This window comes from Ahaetulla prasina, chromosome 8, assembly GCF_028640845.1.
Source record: "Ahaetulla prasina isolate Xishuangbanna chromosome 8, ASM2864084v1, whole genome shotgun sequence".
Classification (NCBI taxonomy): Eukaryota; Metazoa; Chordata; class Lepidosauria; order Squamata; family Colubridae; genus Ahaetulla; species Ahaetulla prasina.
In genome coordinates, this window is record NC_080546.1 from 17,490,026 (window position 1) to 17,510,838 (window position 20,813).

Here is a 20,813-nt window from a genome sequence, read left to right on the forward strand (position 1 = left end):
CAGCAAAGGTGACACAGCGTGAATTCAGGGGCTCCTGAAGAACGCTGATATCCCAGTTGTTTAGGGGATTGCCTAGGGAATCATAGCTGTCTTGGAGAGACAGCGAAGAATGGGGGCACAGGCTGGTGTGAACAGGGAAATCACAAATTTCCTGGAGCGCCGGTATTTTCTTTCGACCCAGCAGCGGAGGAAGACAGCCATTAGGAGCTGTCGAAAATCGGAGCAGCCACATGGAAGAAAGAAAGAAAGATAGTGAGGCGATTATCTGGGTGAGAACCGGAAGTCTTGAAAACAAGATTCTTTTTAGATTTTCATTTCCCAAACTTTAAAAATATTTTTTTTTTGAGTTTGTAAACATTTTTTTTTAATTCAAAAAGTTTTACAGAAATTTTTTTTTGAAGATTTTTGAAAAGTTATGGCATAAAGACTAACTGAAAACTAAACACAGTAATTTTAAAGCAAACTTAATGGATTGAAAGCAGATTGGACAAAGAGACTTGTATGGCTAATGAATGGTTAGGCATTGCTATTTAAATATAAATTTCGGCTTTGAAAGTTTAAAGCGGAAAAAAGAAAGACTTTTAAATAAGCGGCATTGTCATCTAGTGGCGCTAGAGAAATTAAATGGGAGTATTTTATAGAAGACAAAACAAAGCGACCTTGGACATTGTTTTGGAAGGTGGCAAGAAGAAGTGATGATAAGAAGTGGTCATGTGATTTTGTAACAGGAGGAGGAGGAGGAAAAGAAAAACGAAAGTTTTTGTAAACTATCTGGATACTTAGCTGTTTGTTTTGCTTTTGCTTTTTTCTGTCCCCTTCTCCTGTCAGAAGATTTTGGAATACTGATATTTTTTTATCCTGGCTTTTTCCTTTTGGATTAATCTTCTTTTCTCTTCTTTTTCTCTGTGTATGTGCGATTGGTATGATTTTTATTTTTACGGATTCTGTTTTCTCTCTTCATTTTCGTTTTTCTCTATTTTCCTCTTTGCAATGTTTTCTTTTTGGAGAAGATACTTTATATTTTTTCTACATAGACTGAGTGATTGGATATTTTGAAAACTTGAAATTTTGGAACTTTGAAACTGGTGAATTTTTATTTTTTGCCCTGATTTGGCTTTCTTTCTTTTTCCTTTTTTCCCCCTTCTTTTCCTTTTTTAATTCTTTTTTCCTTCGATTCGTTTTTTGGGTGGTTGTTGGTTAGCTTTGGATATTTTTAGATAAACATAAGTGGATTGTCTCAAGAACCTGAAATGTTGGAGGGTTTCAAGACTAGTTTTGGAATTTGAATTTGGAATTTAAACAAAGAAATAGTTGAAACTTGAGAATTGAACTATTTGGATTACAAATTGAGTATGGTGAGTTGAAGAGACAAGATGGATAAGGGAAAGAAAGCAACATTTATCATCACCATCAATACCAACAAAGGCTACAGAATCTACATTACAACAAGAGAAAATTAATATGGATTTTAAAAATATGTTATAGAACATACATGAAGATCTTAAGAAAGGACTAGAAAAAATGGAAAGAATGGAGGGAGAATTGAAAGAAGTTAAAGAGTTAATAGGAAAAAATGAACAACGATTGCAACTAATGGAAGAAAAAGCGGAGGTAATGGAGAAAAAAGTGGAAGAGATGGATTGTAGACTCACAAATACTGATAAAAATCAGGAAAAAAACAATTATAACCCTTGAAATGGACAAGGCTGATTTTTATTTCAAAATTGAGGAGGAAAGGGAGAAAATCTACCAGAGAAGATAGCAGAGATATTAGCAGTAGTGATGGAAGAAAGTAAAGAAATAATTTTAAACGGAATTGATGAGACATATAGAGTGTATACAAGATATGCGATGGGAAATAATTTACCCAGAGAAATCCATGTCAGATTTACGAAGAAAACTTTGAGAATAGAGATGTTGCAAATGATGAGAAATACAACGATAAAACACAAAGGGAGAGAAGTGGTGGCACTGAAACAAATCCCAAGAAGAGTGAGAGACCTGAGAAGAGAATACCAATTTCTCACAAAATGTCTGATAAAAAGAGGGATAAATTTCAAATGGCTGATTCCAGAAGGAATGTTAGTGAATTGGCAAGAGCAAAAATTCAGATTAGATTCAATAGAAAAAGCAGAGAGATTTTATTAACAACATATAGGTCTTCAAGAACAAGAGAGATTGAGAGAAGAAAGGAGAGATGGACAACAAGAGGAAAAGAAAGGACAGTCAAGAGACATGACTAAAGAACAAGAAGAGAAAGTGATAAGAGATGAGGTGGAGGTGGAGCTCCACCTCATCTCTTATCACTTTGATAATTTGATGGTGGAGCTCTTACCTCAGTATCAGGAGGTTGTGAGTTTGATCCTAGGTAGAGGCAGATGTAGGGTCTCCTGCTTGGGCAGGGGGTTGGACTAGATGACCTGCAAGGTCCCTTCCAACTCTAGTTAAATCTGTAAATCTGAGCTCGACTAAAAGAAATTGGAGAACAAAGAGAGATAAGAGTGACTAGATCAACAACACAAGTAAATAAATAAGAAATGGAGGAAGAAATTAAAGCAATATCTTTGAATATAAAGGACTAAATTTGGCAATAAAAAGAAGGAAAATGTTTAACAAATTAGAAAAGCTAAAATTAGAAATTATATTTCTACAAGAAGTTCGTATTAGAAAACAACATAAATTTTTTTTGGAAAGAACAAAATTAAGGAAGTTTATGCAACATTGGTCTTTCAAAGTAAAAGAGGTGTGGTATTTTATATCAAACAGACAATTCAATCCAAACAAATATTTGAAGATGACGAGGGAAGAGTGTTAATGATAGAAATTGTAATGAATTATAAAAAAATATTACTCATAGGAATATATGCTCTGAATAATAATCAAGAAGAATTTTATGCAAAATTACATAGAAAAATATTAGAATATGAATATGAAAATATTTGTATAATGGGGGATTATAATGCAATAGTGGATAATGAACTGGACTATAAATCTACAAAAATGAGTAAAAAACCAAGGAAAACACTCCCGAAAACATTCTACACAATGGTAGATGAATTAACTCTACAAGATGCTTGAAGAAAGAGAAATTTAAAAGAAAGGCAATATACGTTTTATTCAAATAGGCATATGTTATGGTCAAGAATAGAGATGATGTGGATGTCTACAGATTTAATATCTAAGATAGACAAGATTGAGATAGAGACAAATATATGGGCAGACCACAACCCGATAATGATGGTATGGAAAGGCCAAAGAAAAAGTGAGATGGACATTAAATCAAAGCTTATTAAATGAAAAAGATTTTATACAATACATGGAAAAAGAACTGACAATTTTTTTTCAAAGAGTATAGAAAAGAAGATACATCATTGCAAAATGTATGGGACACCAGTAAAGCATATATAAGAGGTTTGGCAATGACTTATGCAGGGGAAAAAAAATAAACAGAATAAACAAATACAAAGGGAAATAGAGGAAGAATATAAGAAATTAGAGAAAGACTTACAAAAAAATCCACAAGATAAAAAAAATAAAAATGGACTTGAAAAAACACAAATTGAATCTAATTGAAAATGAAGATGTGGCAAGAAAAATAAAATCAACAAAGCAAAAATTTTTTTGAAAATGCAAATAAACTAGGAAGGTGGTTGGCATACAAAATGAAAAAAGAAAAAGAAAAGAAATTAATAACACAACTATTAGACCAAGAGGGAAAGATATGTTATCAAAATGAGGAAAATAAAAAAATAAGTGAGGAATATTACAAGAAACTATACCAACAAGAGCAGATATCAGAAGGGAAAATAGAACAATATCTGGAAAAAACAAAGATTCCTAAAATATCAGAGGAATTCAAAAAAGCACTAGAAGAAAGAATATCAATGATGGAATTGATAGAGGGGATTAAAAGACAAAAAAATGGAAATAACCCGAGGGGCCAGATGGATTACTAGCAGAATTGTATGAAGAATTGCAAGATGAGAAAGGAATTATAAATTGCAATGGCAACGGGATATAAGGAAAATCTATTTAAAATGTTTTATAGATGGCACATGTCACCACAAAGACTAGCAAAAATGTTTAAAGATAAATCAGCTAAATGCTGGAAATGCTCGAATTTGCCGGGTCATATTATCATTTGTGGTGGACATGTATAGAAGCAAAAACATATTGGTTTAGAATACAGACATGGTTAAAGGAAATGCTACACAAATCCATAGAATTAAAGCCAGAAATTTTCTTATTGGATATTTTGCCAGAAAGATATAGCAAAGAAGAAATGTATTTAATTTTTCATGTAATAACAGCAACAAGACTTGTATTTGCGCAAAATTGGAAGTTAGGGAGAATCTCATCAGAAGGTGAAGTAATAAAAAAGATCTTAGATTGTGCGGAAATGAATAGATTAACTTTAAGAATAAAAGATAAAGAGGAATCGGTATATTTCAAGACATGGGAAAGATTTTATGTATGGTTAGAAAAGAGACAGAAATAAAAGTCAATGTTAATAAATGGAAAAGAAATGAGAAAAATGGTAATGAAGAAATAGAAACCCAGATATCGCTAAAATAGATGGAAAATGGGGAGGAGGGGATGAAGAAGAGAAGATTATAGATATAAATGTACAACCATAAAATGAAGGATTGGGTAAAATAGAAAAGAAATCGAAAAGAAAGTATATATTGTCAGAAGATTGGAGTTGCTTGGATACCAAACAAGGGAAATAATATACAACAAGGAAGAGAGAAAGGCAGCACAGTACTTGACAAAGAATCCAATTTCCAATTGCAGAACAATTTCCAACTCTGCCAAATTATTTGATTTCACCTTGTGTAGTTTTATCAACAAGAATAACACATAAAATAGAAAAACAGAAAGACATGCATCCAACACTAACAACAACAACAAAAAAAGGATGTGTACAAAAAAGGGGGGGAAATGACCCAAATATTAAACAATTTAACGTTAAACATAAACATAGAATCCACCCTGACTAGATGCTGAGAAAAAGAAAAAAATGATAAATTCTCCTCCCCTTTACATAACAGGTCTACAAATAGTTATAAACTTTCCCAAAATTTAACGAAAATACTATATTAAATAAACAAACAAAAATACTTTATTAAATAATAAAATTATTTAATAAAATACTATATTAAATAAACAAATATTTAACAAAGATACTATATTAACAAAAATACTATATTAAATAAACAAATATTCCAAGTAAGGGGATCTCTATCTGATAATCAAATCGGCCCAACATTAGGATCATAGAATACATATATTTTAAAAAGTCAACAGGTTAACCTAAACATTACAGTAATCTTCAAATCACTCTGTTAACCCATCTGTTATTGAATGTGTTAAATACAATAACATATTTTTATTTCACCTTTTTAAAAAAAAAAACAACAACCATTGTCAGTATCTGGAAGTGGTTATATTTAATTTTCCTTTTTCCCTTTCAGACAGATGCATTCCTGCCAGCGTGAAGGCATTGAAGCATAAGAAGACAGTTTTTATTTCATGTGGTGGCGAGCACACTGCAGCTCTCTCTAAGGTTTATATTGACTAATTTTTTAAACTTTTCATCTGATCTGTATGATATTTTGTATGATATCTAGGTCTCAGATTCAGCAACGGTAACAGAGTTGGAAGGAACCAGTGGTGGGATTCAGCCAGTACGCACCACTTCGGGAGAACCGGTTGTTAACTTTCTGAGCAGTTTGATGAACTGGTTGTTGGAAGAAATCATTAGGGCAGGGAACCGGTTGTTAAAATTATTTGAATCCCACCACTGGAAGGGACCTTGGAGGTCATCTAGTCCAACCCCCTGCTCACGCCGGAGACCTTTACTAGGGATTGGAACCGCCGAACTGCCGACCTTTCTGATCGACGAGCTCAGTGTCTTAGCCACTAAGCCACCTAGTCAGGCACTTCTAGGAGTTTGTCTCAGAACTAGTGAGACAAGCGCCAGCCCTCATGATGTCTCTGAAGGCTAGAAAAAGTCCCAGAAACCTCTCAAGATGAACACTGGCTCACACAATGTTCTGAGGCTCTTTTTACCTTTGGAAATATTACATTGACTAGCTCAGGGGTCTGCAAACTTGGCTCTTTTAAGACTTGTGGACATCAACTCCCAGAGTTCCTCGGCCAGTAAAGGACTAGCTTTCTACAGTAATTGTGCCTCACATTGGTTGGGTTTGCTTCAGTGGTGAAATTCATTTTTTTTTACTACCGGTTCTGTGGGTGTGGCTTGGTGGGCGTGACAGGGGAAGGATATTGCAAAATCTCCATTCCCACTCCACTCCAGGGGAAAGATATTGCAAAATCCCCATTCCCTCCCCACTCCTGGGGGAAGGATATTGCAAAATCTCCATTCCCACCCCACTCTGGGGCCAGCCAGAGGTGGTATTTGCCGGTTCTCCGAACTGCTCAAAATTTCCACTATTGGTTCTCCAGAACCTGACAACCTGCTGGATTTCATCCCTGACCTATACCGATTTAGATAAGTGACTGTCTAAACCAGATGTCCCCAAATTTGGCAGCTTTAAGACTTGTGGACTTCAGTTCCTAGAATTGTCCAGCCAGCTAGCATAGCTGGCTGGAGAATTCTGGGAATTGAAATCCACAAGTCTTAAAGCTGCCAAGTTTGGGGATCTCTAGACTCTTCTGCTACCGGTTCTCCGAACTGCTCAAAGTTTCTGCTACTGGTTCTCCGGAACCTGTCAGAACCTGCTGGATTTCACCCTCGTTTGCTTGTCAGGAGCTGTGAAGAAAGGGAAGGTGAATGGACCTGCATCATGGACCTGTACGGGGCCCAAGCCTTCTAGGAGTAGTGGGACAGGATGATGCTTTCCGGGAATGGTGGCGCAGAGGGGAAGACTGTGCATTGGTGGGCCCAGCCAGCAGAGGTCTCTTGTACTGCAGTGGCTGCCAGGGTCACAAGGGCAGGGCACACTGCTCTGAACGAATGGTCCTTAATTGAAGTTTACCTGTACTATACAAGTAATCCTCGACTTACAACAGTTCTGTTAAGGGTAATCTGGATTCACAACTAAGGTTGTGGACCATTGAGCAGAGTACCCTATGCATGAAAATGACTGAGACTGGTTGTGGACAGTAACAGTTACTACACAGACAAACTGGGGTTTGATATTCTTTTACTTTTAGGGAAAGGCAAAGTCATAGTCCAAAAACAATCCAGGTCATACACATATTAAGCCAGTCAGGGATGTTACAAATATCAAGTCTTCTTACCAAACATAGACTTGTACAACAAACAAGGTCTTCTTTCAGTTCGGCAAAACACAGTTCAATACACAACAGTCAGTAAATATTGAGGAATCAGTAACTGGCCATGATCAAGCAACAATCATAAAGCTCAAATATACAGTTGCAGCACATCATCAGGTAACAATGCTGTAGCGTCCCTCTAGATCAGCGGTTCTCAATCTGTGGGTCGCGACCCTGTTGGGGCTCAAATGACGATTTGCCAGGGGTCGCCTAAGACCATCGGAAATATGGGAAGTATACTTGCGAGTCGAAGAATCGCGCTCCAATGGTTGACTCCACAATCCAGTTGCAGTGTCGTGTCCCACTCCTCCGCTGACGGCTGGGTCAGGGAAATCCGAATCAGGCTTGCCTCTGCAGCTCTGCCCAAAGTCCCAGCAAAGTCCTCAGAGCAGGCAGGAGACCAGTAAGTGACTTCAGCAAGATAAGTTCGACTTTGCCTGACTCAGAGACTGCCAGAAAGCAGATCCTTTATATAGGCCATGGGGTGTGGCTCCATGACTCAGCACTCATTAAGGCCTGCCCCTCCCTTCCTTCTGTTGCCTCCGCCTATCCAGTCTTCTGATGTGAGGGTCACTCCAATCAGCAGCTGTTGGAAATAAACTTTCCTCAGGCTCACATGCTGTGGAGGAGGGGGAGGGGTCTAGCTGCTCCGTTTGCCTGGGCATGGAGCCAGGGCTGGGGCCGGGGGATGCTCCCTCCTCTGCAGCCTGCTTGGGCATGGAGCCAGGGCTGGGACCGGGAGGTGCCCCCTCCTCTTCAGCTTGTCTGGGCATGGAGCCAGGACTGGGGCCGGGAGGCATACATTCCTCCGTATTCGGGAGCAGATAAGAAGGCCCGGGCTGCTGTGAGAGCGGACAAGACACAACATGCAGGCTCTTCAAATCGGTAGCCGAATTCAGCTTCAGGCGCGATGAATTAAAAAAGAGAGAAATCTTTGCTCTGATGTCTCCCTCTCAAGCCAGCTGCAATCACTCCCAATCGCTAGCCTAATCTGGCTTCAGGTGTGATAAACTTAATAGGGGAGGAGTCTCCGCTTTAATGCATCCGTCCTCAAGGCAATCGCAAGCAGTTCAGATCGCTAGCCAATACGGTTATTGCGACCTTCTGAAGAGCAAAGTCAATGGGGAAGCCAGATCCACTTGACAACCGGGTTACTCTCTCATCGACTGGAGGGATTCACTTAACAAGTGTGGGAAGAAAAGCTGTAAAATGGGGCAAAATACCCTTAACAACTGCCTCACCTAGCAATGGAAATTTTTGACCTTTCTTTCCACAGTTGTTAAGGGAATGATTGCAGTTGTTAAATTAGTAACACGCTTGTTCCGAGAATCTGGCTTCCCCTTTGATTCTGCTGGTCTGAAGGCTGCTGTCTGCGTTCTAGAAAAACCCCCAATTCCAAGTAAAAACTCCAAAGCAAGCATTTTTCAAACTTCTATTTACTAGGATAGCTAAACTGGCACATCTGGGAAAACCCGAATCTGAGAGGTCCGGGTTTTCCCTCAGTAAATCAAAACCTCCAAAACCATCCCCTGACTCCGCAGCTGATCACATGCTCCAATCGCCAACCGTCGCATCTCGAGACAGCACTCCAACCACTCCTCCTCCAGATGCAGGATCTCCCTGACTGACAGCAAGAATGCTATTGTGTCTAAAGACAACGCCTCGACTAAATCCCCCCCTCCTCCTTTCCCACATATGAGAAAGTGGCAGCACAGAAGCTTCCACCCTAATATGGCTTCCAAAGCTGACAGCTGCAAAAGATGATCACATGACCTTGGGACACTGCAACTGTCATAAAGACAAGCCAGTGGCCAAGCATCTGAATTTTGATCACATGACCATGGGGATGTTTCTAGAATCGCAAGTGTGAAAAATAATAATTCACTTTTTTAGTGCTGTTGTAACTTTGAATGGTCCCTAAACAAATGGTTGTAAGTTGAGGACTAGCTGCATACTCATGCATGGTTTGTACAGGCTGCAATTATTATTCTCCTTAATATAGACTTAAGTTTCCTTGTTGATGCCTGTGTGGTCCAGAATATAGACTACATCAGGGGTGAAATGTAAAGTTTGTTATTACCTCTTCTGTGGGTGTGGCTTGGTGGTGGTGGGGGTAATGTGACTGGGTGGGTGTGGCCAACTTTTTTTTTTTTTACTCTTAAAAGCATTTTTTCTATAACCTCTTCGGCAGAAGAGGTTGTAAAAAAATGCTTTTAAAAGCCTGTGACGATCAGGCAACTCAGCTGGGATGCTAGAGGAAAAAAAGCTTTTAAAGGGTTCTGTCAATCCCAGCTGAGTTGCCTGATCTCCAGAACTTTTTAAAAGCATTTTTTTTACAACCTCTTCGGATGAAGAGCTTGTAGAAAATATGCTTTTAAAAGGTTCTCGCGATCAGGCAACTCAACTGGGATTGCCAGAGGAGCCTTTTAAAAGCTTTTTTTTTTTACAATCTCTTCAGCCGAAGAGGTTGTAGAAAAAATGCTTTTAAAGGGTTCTGACAATCCCAGCTGAGCTGCGCGATCATTTTTTCAGCCGATGAAAAAATGCTTTTAAAAGTAAAAAAAAAACCAAAATCCTTCTGATGATCGCGGTTCTCCGAACCACCCGCTGCCATTGCTACTGGATCGGGCGATCCGGTCCGAACAGGGAGCATTTCACCCCTGGACTATATTCTTTCTACTATGTACCACCATTTCTCCTTCCCTTCATAATTCATGCAGTTTTTCATATTCCCAGCCAAGTGAAAAAGGCTTCGCGTTGAACTATGCCATGTTTTTTCTTCTTTCCCATTAAGGATGGATTAGTCTCCACCTTTGGATCTGGCTGCTATGGGCAGCTTGGCCACAATTCCACCTGCAATGAGCTGTTTCCACGTCTTGTGGCAGAGCTGTTTGGTGCGCAAGTGACCCAGGTAGCGTGCGGAAGGTAAGAAATCCCTTTTCCTTCCAAATATTTGATGGTGTCCAGAGGACAATTAATAACAAGTGAATTCAGGGAAAGGTTCCTGGCCTCCAAAGTTGCATATCAATGGAACAGAGGCAACAACAAGCAAGAGAAGCACATACATCAGTAAGTGCTGTTGAGCTGCCCTTGAAGACCCAACTGGGAACTTCAACTGGGTCCAAATTACAGAAGCAGAAGTGATGCTTCAACATACCTGTCTGATACCTCTGGTTCATGAACTCCCTGTACTGCTGCCAGTCTTGTTCTAGGTTTGATTGAAGGTGCTGCTTATTACCTATAAAACCTACATAGCACAGGCCCTAGGTTACTTGAGGGACCACCTATCTTCCACGGTTTTTTCCCACCCAGTATGAGCAAATAGAGTCACTGGGCTCCAGGTCCTTTCAATGAAACAATGCCTTGTATGATGATCAAAGACGTTTCTCTGGAATGAGATTCCTTCTGTAATCCATGTGGCTCCTATCCTGAACAAGGCATTGAAGACCTGGTTGTTTTTCCCAGATGAAACTCTCTGTAGGGTGTTTTTTTTAAATATATGAACTGTATTGAATGGTGGGTATTATCTTTTATATATATATTTTGAATACTGTTTTTATTTTGCTTGTTATATTATATTATTATTGCCTTATACACTGTAAGCCGCCCTGAGTCTTCGGAGAAGGGCGGGATATAAATGTAAACAAAAAAAAAAAAATCAACTGCCTGGAATCCAATGGGTAAGCCAAATAAAGCTGGCTTAAAAAAACAAATATTTTTTTGCAGATTTAAACCCCTTCCTCCATTTGGCCAGGATGATGGTCAATGGCCTGTCCTGAGAGTACTTAGATTTCATAAAATATCAGAGTTGGAAAGTTTAGGAGGTTTTTTTTTAACAGATTAACAGAGTTGGAAGAGATCTAATAGATCATCTAGTCCAACCCTCTGCTCAAGCAGAAGACGCTATAGCACAGGGGTCTCCAACCTTGGCAACTTTAAGACTTGTGGACTTCAACTCTCAGAGTTCCTGAGCCAGCTGAGCTGGCTGAGGAACTCTGGGAGTTGAAGTCCACAAGTCTTAAAGTTGTCAAGGTTGGAGACCCCTGCTATAGCAAACATTTCAGACAGGTGACTGTGATCAAAATCTGGATACTTGGCAGCTGGCTCATGTTTATGATGGTTACAATATTCTAGGGACATGTGATCACCTTTGGCGACCTTCTGACATGCAAAATCAGTGGGGAAGCCAGATTCACTTAACAACCATGTTACTAACTTATCAATTGCAGTGATTCACTTAGCAACTGAGGCAAGAAAGGCCATAAAATGGGGCAAAGGTCACTTAACAGAAATGCTGGGTTCTATTGTGGTCGTAAGTTGAGGACTTATCTGTATTGCTTCAGAATCTTAAAGAAACAACAGAATAGGAACAATTTGTAGTCAACAGTCATAATATCTTCTCAGTTTATAAGGGCCTGATTGCGATCAATAAAACTTTTACCTATGAATTATCTATGATTCTGCAAACAGATGGCACACTTTGGTTTATGTCCCGGCTCTTGGGGCAGTATATTCATTTGGTTATGGAGCAGCAGGGCAACTTGGAGAAGGAAGAACAAATGACCAGCTGGTTCCACTTCCGCTCAGTCTGGCTATTCATAATAAGCACATGAAGTCCAGTAAGTCATACCATTTTTCAAATTGAACGTTATATGCAAAGTACGAGCTAAATCCTAAGGCCAAAAATGATTTTCAGATGACAATAAATAACAGATGCATACAGAGAGATGTGGCTAGTAGGGAAAAATGTGACCAAGATACAACTAAAAGGCCATGTCGGAGAACACGATTGAGATGGGATATTGGCTTGTGATTATAATTATGTTGCCTTAATAGACAATCCAGAGGGATGCGGTGGCTTAGTGGCTAAGACGCTGAGCTTGTTGTTTGAAAGTTCGGCAGTTCAGCGGTTCAAATCCCTAGTGCTGCATAACGGGGTGAGCTCCCGTTACTTGTCCCAGCTTCTGCTAACCTATAAGTTCGAAAGCACGTAAAAAATGCAAGTAGAAAAGTAGGGACCACCTTTGATGGGAAGGTAACAGCGTTCCGTGTGCCTTTGGTGTTGAGTCATGCCGGCCACATGACCACGGAGACGTCTTCAGACAGCGCTGGCTCTTTGGCTTTGAAACAGAGATGAGCACCACCCCCTAGAGTCGGGAACGACTAGACATATGTGCAAGGGGAACCTTTATCTTTACCTTTAATAGACAATCCAGCTTTGGCAGTATATGTGTTCTCAAACAAGTATCAGATTCTAATTCAATGTGCTGAGATGGTTCTTGATAGGCAGTGATTGATTCTGATGAGATAGTGAGAAGTTTCTTTTTATTAAGTAGCTTGCACTTTAAGTAGTATTAGCCAAAGTTCTACTAACCCAGGGGTGTCAAACTCACGTAACGTATTGGTACTTCCCCCCGCTTTGCTAAGCTGGGGGAGGGAATGGCTAGCGCATGACACATCCGGCCCGTGGACCGCGAGTTTGACACCCCTCTACTAACCAGATTCTAGATAGAAATCTTTCTTAATCTTAAGGGAAGAATCACTCTTTTTTCTGTCTCTTGTTAAAGGAAGTACCTTGGACAAGGTAGTTAAAATCATTGCCGGAAACAACCAAAGTATTGTGCTTTACCTGGAAGAAAAGGTAATCGAATGGGGAACTTGGCAACAAACATGTATAATTTATAATACAAAATCCCAACATTTATTTGATTTTTTTAAAATTCCTTCCAGAATTGGCTTTGTCATGAGTCAGACAGGGCTTGCGTAAAGCTTTGAAAAAAATGCCCTAATTCACTCACATGATAATCCTAAATGCTGCGTCATTTCATGACATGGGTTATTGTTCCAAAATGTCTTATTAGTTATTCAGTGTCTATCTAGACCAGGAGTGTCAAATTTGTGCTGTCACGTCGTGACGTATTGCAACTTCCCCCACTTTGCTAAACAAGGGGTGGGTGTGGCTAGTGCGTGACGTATCTGGGCTGCGAGTGCAAGTTTGACACCCCTGATCTAGGCAGTTAGCAAATTCTTGTCATAATCACATTTTATTCTTTATCAGTAGAAAGATAACAATACTGTTGAGTCAAGTTTTAAGTGTTAGGAACAGGTGAATACAATTAGGCTCAGGATAATATGTAGACACAATTCAGCATAGTTTTCTTCCTTAGTTTCTTAAAGTAGCTGAGGTTGAGAAACATTGGTCTAGTCTAGTCCAGGGGTCTGCAAACTTGGCTCCTTTAAGACTTGTGGACATCAATTCCCAGAGTTCCTCAGCCAGCTTTGCTTTGGGAGTTGAAATCCACAAGTCTTATGGGAGCCAAGTTTGCAGACCCCTGGTCTAGTGTATAGTATTTGGTATTCTCTAGTCATCTCCCATCCAGGTATTAATCAACTTAACTTTCAAATCCAAGCAAGGCTGGGCAAGAGCTGTTATCCACTCTTTTCCCGTTTATCTCTATTTTTAAAAAGTTACCTGGTATTTAGGGCTTCGTATACAAATTGGGATTCTAATAAAACAATAAAAGTGTTTGTGCTTCTGAATTGAAGTGGAGCAGAAGAGATAAAGCTTGTCACAGCTTGACACCTGCTAGGAGAAGCAAGCTGTCAGTCAGGGTTCCAAGGAACACCCCCAACGAAATAAAGCTCTGAGGCTTGAGGTTCCTCAAAGTACCAATTTATTAAAGATGTCATGTTGGCACAGCTGGGAAAACCCGAAACTGAAAGCTTCCAGGTTTTCAACACCTAGTTGACAGTTCACAGCCCTGCCCCACACCCACAAATTCATCACATTGTCCAATCAACTCTTCACGCTCAATTGGATACAATCTTCAGGCAGTCTATATCAGACACAGGCAAAAGTCCTTGAATACGGAATGTTGTTATGACTAACTTCCTATCGCTCCAACAACAACCCCCTCCCAACTTCCCCAGCTAAAATATGTGGCAGTTAAGAAGCAAAAAGAAAATTGTCTTCCAAAACTGACACTGTCATTGTTAATATAACCAAGCAGCTTCTAGTACCTAAGAAAAGTCCATGAACCAAATTATACATGGAAATGTCAAATTAATGGATGCACAGTCTGAATATTTTTCCAGCCCTGATATATTTTGTATTCCAGATCTGGGGAAATATTTTCTATCCTTATGAGTAATACAATATATGGGTGGGTGGGTGTGTTCTCTTCATTAGAGAAAGTATTTATATACGGCTTTTCCCGATCTGTGGTTTAAACATTGTACAAGATATGTAAAAATACATTTTTACCTCTTTTTTTTTTTTTTTTTTTGCAGAATGCATACACCAATGTAACGCAAACACTGACCACAGTTGAGGAGGAAAAGGTTGCTAAGTGGTTGTCCAATTCAGATCCCAGCTGCTGGAGTAATATAAAATGGTAAATACCACAGGGATAATCTGATTTCTGCAGTTCTTGCAAACAAATAGCCAGGTAGTCCTAATTTATCAACAGTAATTGAGATTGAGAACTCCATTGCTAAGTGATGTGGTCATAAATTGTGACATCATGTGATCTCATTGACTTATGACAGCAATTCCAGCAAATCCCAGTTCCCGTCGTTAGTTAAATCCCGCGTGGATGCAGCTTCTTGCAATCACATTTTCATTATTTGTGACCACCTGCTGGCTTCCCCATTGATTTGCTTATCCAAAGAGCAATGAAGGCCACAAATGGACACTGCAATAGCCATAGCTACGAGGACTGGCTGTAAGTCCCCCTTGTTTGGCGCCATCGTACCTTCAAACTGTCGCTGAATGAGGGGACATTAAATGAGAACCACCTTTCTCTGTCGTAAGTTAGCATTTGTAAAATAGTCTCATAAATCCAGAGTCAAATGCAACTGGGCAATAGCTGGTCAATGGAAAATAGACTCGTGTGTCTCTCTATTTAATAGTATTAATCTCCCTTTAGGGATTCTTTGGTTTAAACTAGGGTCATTGGTTCTTAATTCTAGCTAAAAGCCACCAATATATTTTATATAAGAATATGTACATAAGTACCAGTACATGTATACGTTCCACTATTTCTTTTCGAAATAAGGATTTCAAAGAGCACATAAATGTACATGAAGATCAAACCAAACAACTTCCTAATAGATATGTCAAACAGAAACAATAGTAATTGTTCCCACCTCCTTATAACTATTGGGCCACGTAGATAGCAATCTAAAACTACAACCTTTCAAGAGTGTTAAATATTTCTCTTTCCATTTTTAATTTCTTAAAAGTAAAGCCTTCCTTACCAGGGGTGAAATGCTCTCAGTTCGCACCGGCTCGCCCAATTAGGTAGCAATGGCAGCTGCTGGTTCGGAGGACCGGTAGCAAAAATCCTTGGCCCCGCCCCCCTGCCTCTGCTGAGCCGCATCATCGGCAGCGGGTTTTTTTTTTTTACTTTTAAAAGTTTTTCTTCAGCCGAAACATGCCTTTAAAAGTAAAAAAAAAACCTCTGATGATCGCGGGGCTGAGCAGAGATCATCAAAACCCTTTAAAAGTTTTTTTAAAAAAACCCTCTTCAGCCGAAGGGGGGAAAAAACAAGAAAAAAAAACGAGGTTTTAAAAGCCTCCTCTGGCAATCTCAGAGGAGTTTCCTGATCCTCACAGGCTTTTAAACTCACTTTTTAACAGCCCCCACTTACAAGAGCCCCCACCCATGCCCAGCCAATTCCCCCTCTTGACTTACCTATAATTACTGCTCTTTCGGGCTGGCAACGCCATGCTTTCTTCAGCTACTGAAGAAAAAAAAAAGCTTGCTTTGACTTCCTGCTTTGCTGGCTGAGGAACTCTGGGATTTGAAGTCCACAATAAAATAAAATAAAATAAAATAATAAAATAGAATATTTGTGCAGCTTTCTGAGATTTGGTGTGTTTCTTTAGTGTTTCACTCTAACTACACAAACACACAAAATCTCAGAAAGCTGTATGTGGCATTTTGTGTGTGTGTGTGTAAGTTGTGTGTGTGTAAAGTGTGAAAGTTGGTTTTTGAGCTTTTTGTGGCTGTGTGAAGTGTGAAGTGCAGCTGCTTTTACATTGTGTGTGAGTCAGTTGTGTTGTGCTCTGTTGTGTGTGTGTAAAGTGTGAAAGTTGGTTTTTGATACCTCATTGTTTTTTATACTTTGTTTATTATTTTTATTATTTATTGTTATTGGCCACGCCCACCCAGTCATCTGATCACCAAGCCATGCCCACCAATTAAGCCACGCCCACAGAACCGGTAGGGAAAATTTTTAGATTTCTCCCCTGTTCCTTACTGTCTTTGAGCCGAGAGCAATTATCTGCACCTAACTATGGCTTCCACAATATATATAGAAGATGCTAAACTGGAGGAGATTGTTAGAGACGTTTTTTGACATTACTTCACCAGCAAAATGGTAACTTCGGCCTACTGGATTCCTGGATCTGTTAACTCCAGAGGGTAACTTTATGGCTTTTGATGGAAGAACAAGCCTTCTATGTTTGTCCTATAATAGAGAATGTGATAGAAGTGGTCTTGCTGTCATCTCTCTCTTGCCCTTTTATTACAAAGATTTCAGTACTATATGACTTCCTGCAAGGAAGGAAAGATGCCACAAAGTTCATTTTCAAAATGAAGTTGGAAACGGCTAGGTAGCTTTATAACTAAAGATTCTTGTTCATTTTTTTAATTTTATTTGTCATAACAGCATACATAAGCATAAGCATGAAGCAACTATACAACATATAAGCATATATATGAGTATAAGCATGTAATAACTATATAAATTGGATATAATGAAAGGAAACAGTAGGACAGGAACGGTAGGCATGCCCCTTATAGACCTCTTAGGAAAGGGGTGAGGTCAATAGTAGACAGTTTTTGGTTAAAGCTTTGGGGACTTTGAGAAGAGACCACAGAGTCAGGTACTGTGTTCCAAACATTAACAACTCTGTTACAGAAGTCATATTTTCTGCAATCAAGATTGAAGCGGTTAACATTAAGTTTAAATCTATTGTTTGCTCTTGTATTGTTGTGATTGAAGCTGAAGTAGTCTTCAACAGGAAGGACATTGCAATAGATGATTCTATGAGTTAAACACAGGTCCTGTCGGAGGTGGCGGAGTTCTAAGTTTTCTAAACCCAAGATTTCAAGTCTGGTGGCATAAGGTATTTTGTTGTATTCAGAGGAGTGGAGAACCCTTCTTGTAAAATATTTCTGGACACGTTAAATTGTATTGATGTCTGAAATGTGGTATGGGTTCCAGACAGGCGAGCTGTATTCAAGAATTAGTCTAGTAAATGTTTTGTAAGCTCTGGTTAGTAGTGTAGTTTTTCTGGAGAAGAAGCTACGTAAGATTAGGTTTACAACTTTTAATGCCTTTTTTGCGATGTAGTTGCAGTGGGCTTTGGCACTTAGGTCATTGGATATGAAAACTCCAAGGTCATTGATAGGGTGGGGGTCATCTGTAAGATAATGTCCGTTGAGTTTGTATTTAGTGTTTAGGTTCTTTTTTCCAATGTGTAAGACAGAGCATTTGCTGGTTGAGATTTGGAGTTGCCAGGTTTTAGACCATTCTGACACAAAGTCAAGGCCTTTTTGAAGGGTAGCTATATTGTTGGTAGTGTTAAATAGTTTGACATCGTCAGCAAAGAAAATACAATTACTTTTAATATGGTCGCAGAGATCATATTTTGCCTTAGTTGTGAATCCAGCTCGTTTCTGAAATCAACCTAATAAAAAACACTGCTTGTGTTTCTTTTCCATAAACAGGAATATTAACTTGATCTTCTCATCGGCAGCTTGTATCAATGGCAGCTTTCTACAACAGAGGTAACTTGTATCTATCAAAGAACTTGATATACCATTATAAATTAAGGAAGACATGCTTAACGTAAAGCAAAACTAAGAAGGAGGTGTATTTATCAGTGGTTAGAATGCAGTATTGCAGGTGAAGTCTGCTGACTGCCTACAGTTCGATTCTGACTGGCTCGAGGTTGACTCAGCTTTCCATCCTTCCGAGGTCGGTAAAATGAGGAGCCAGATTGTTGGGGACAAGAGGCTGATTCTGTAAGCTGCTTAGAGAGGACTGTAAAGTACAGTGAAGTGGCATATAAGTCTTAAGTGCTACTACTATTGCTATCAGTCTTGAGGACCATGCTAATTATTATAAAGGGGGCCTGGTTGCTACAACCTTGTGATCAACAGAGTAACCTTCATACCCAAATCTAATCCAAATCTTTCACAATTTGTAAATTTCCATGAAGTAGAGAGGAGACTATGATGTTGATTGATCCTTATCTTTCCTGCAGAGAGGAAAAATTCAGAACATTTGAGGAGACTGTTGGTGTTGATATGTCAGCTGTTCTTCTTTTCTTTAAGAAGATAGCCGCTAAGCCGAAAGTCTTCACAACGGTATAACCTGCCCTTAAGTTTCACAAACATATAGAATATAATAGACTATTTCCTGGTGTTTATCTTTGGGGAGTCAATCCCAGTAAATAATTCTAAGTGGGCCTAGAAACTTATAAGAAAGCTTTTTATACCAAGATTGTCTCTGTAATTTATGGATGCTGCAGAATGCAGAGTCTATTCAAGACCAGCAATTCTTTTACCTAGAGCAGGGGTGTCAAACTCAATTTCATTGAGGGTCACATCAGGGCTGTGTTTGACCTCAGGGGGCGGGAGTGGACGTGGCCAGGGTGGGCGTGACTAGCTCGACGTCTGTGGTGGCCCGAGGGCTCTGCCAGCAAAAACGGGCTCCCGAGCTCAGTTTTCAGCTGCAACGGCCTCCTGCAACCCTCTGCCAGTGAAAACGGAGCTCAGGAGGGCCACCTGCGGCCCTCCTCAGCTCCATTTTCTCTGGCAGAGGCATCGCTGGCCAGCCCTTCAGTGTTTCCAGGGTGGGCTTGCGGGCCAGATTTAAGTACCCTGCAGGCCGGATCCGGCCCCCGGGCCTTGAGTTTGACACCCCTGACCTAGAGGATCCATTAATAATTGCTGGAGAAAACATTTAATGTATTTGTTTATTTAATAAATCCGCTACAAATAACAAAACCGAACATTCTTTTCTTCCTCCTGAACTTGACTGCCTTAAAACAGGTATATTTTATTTGGAACATCATAAAGTAATCCCAAGAAGCAGAAGTAAACTTCTTCTGCTTCACCTTCTTTGGAGCAGTCGGAATAAATACGTTCCAAAGAAGGAATGTAAACGTCAAGTCTGCATATCCCTGCATGCCATAGGCCTAATTTATTTTGCAATCTTTAAAAAAATTCTGCATCAGTTTCATAGACAAAACAAATGATAAACATTTTTAGCGGCTCAGTGTGGCTGTTTAGAATGTTTAGGAAACAATTAATAGACCACACCAGGACCATGGCGTCCATCCATAGCAAACTAAAGTATCGCCAAAAAACAAGTGCATAATACAAACACCACCATTATCCACTTGCATCCCAATGTCTGATGAGAGTAGCTCAGTTGTGGCATTTGTGTGGTGACATCATCAGTGTCATTTTGTCTTTTACCACCATGGATGCCCAGGCAGTGGGGCAATATAATGAAAATATAGACTATATAATGCAAGGCATGGCTAGTTTCTTTGATTAGCTGGTTCTGCTCAAACTGGTTCTCGGGAGGAAAACAAATCAAATGCAAGAACAAGCATTCAAATTCTTAATGATTCTGAAGATTTCCACTGTATGGAGGCTCTTAGTTCCAATCCCAACAAACCTGGAAACCACAGGTTGGAGAAGAGATTATGTTCTAGATCAGGGGTGTCAAACTTGATTTCATTGAGGGCCACATCAGGGTTGTGTTTGACCTTGGGGGGCTGGGGTGGGTGTGGCCAGGGTGGGTGTGGCCAGCTTGATGTTACTTGTGTCAAGGGTGCCTGTGGTGGTCCGTTGTGCCGCTGCCAGTGAAAACGGGCTCCCAAGCTCCGTTTTTGGCTGGGACGGCCTCCTGCAATCTTCTGCCAGTGAAAATGGAGCTTGGGAGGGCCGCATGCAGGAAAGGAAAACTGGGCTCAAGAAATGCGTTAAATGCACATTTTCTTCTTCCTTTCTTCTCTTCAAGGTGAAAAAGGCTCTGAAGAGCCTTCTGTGTTGTCCCCTTCACTCTTCAACCTCGCTAGAAGCACTCAGGTTCTTCCTCATTTTGCCCGTTCTTTTACAAAATCAAGATTCGGATTCGGATGATCTCCTTAGTCAACTGGCAGAAGCAATCTGGAAACTCCCACAGAAAGGCAAGCAAGCACTTGGTAAGGCAGGGACTTAATTGCTAATTTCATTGAAATGTCAAACTTCCAGAGAAATATCAGAGTATTTAAGGAAATCACCTCTTCCCAATGACATCTGCCTATCCTATCAGGCCAGCCAGAAGGGGCTTATTTTAAGGAATTACATCTGATGGGATCCAGAAGGTGGACCTTTTCTGTCATGGCACCCATCCTTAGGAACATCATTCTTCCCACCAACTCTGACCCCTAGGAACCTCCTAAATTTGACATCCCCATTGACTTTGTGACCATAATCTTAGGA

The 20,813-nt window shown here is 39.8% G+C and overlaps 1 protein-coding gene across 1 annotated transcript in view; it reads left to right on the forward strand.

The window, feature by feature from the left end:
• LOC131203050 (E3 ISG15--protein ligase HERC5-like) overlaps positions 1–20,813 on the forward strand; it is a 50,329-nt gene that overhangs the window by 10,061 nt on the left and 19,455 nt on the right. The window contains exons 5-12 of the mRNA XM_058192921.1: positions 5,475–5,566; positions 10,097–10,227; positions 11,773–11,921; positions 12,870–12,943; positions 14,593–14,696; positions 18,042–18,101; positions 18,581–18,683; positions 20,350–20,533. Of these exons, the coding sequence (XP_058048904.1) occupies positions 5,475–5,566; positions 10,097–10,227; positions 11,773–11,921; positions 12,870–12,943; positions 14,593–14,696; positions 18,042–18,101; positions 18,581–18,683; positions 20,350–20,533 (897 nt within the window). The remainder of the gene's footprint in view (positions 1–5,474; positions 5,567–10,096; positions 10,228–11,772; positions 11,922–12,869; positions 12,944–14,592; positions 14,697–18,041; positions 18,102–18,580; positions 18,684–20,349; positions 20,534–20,813) is intronic.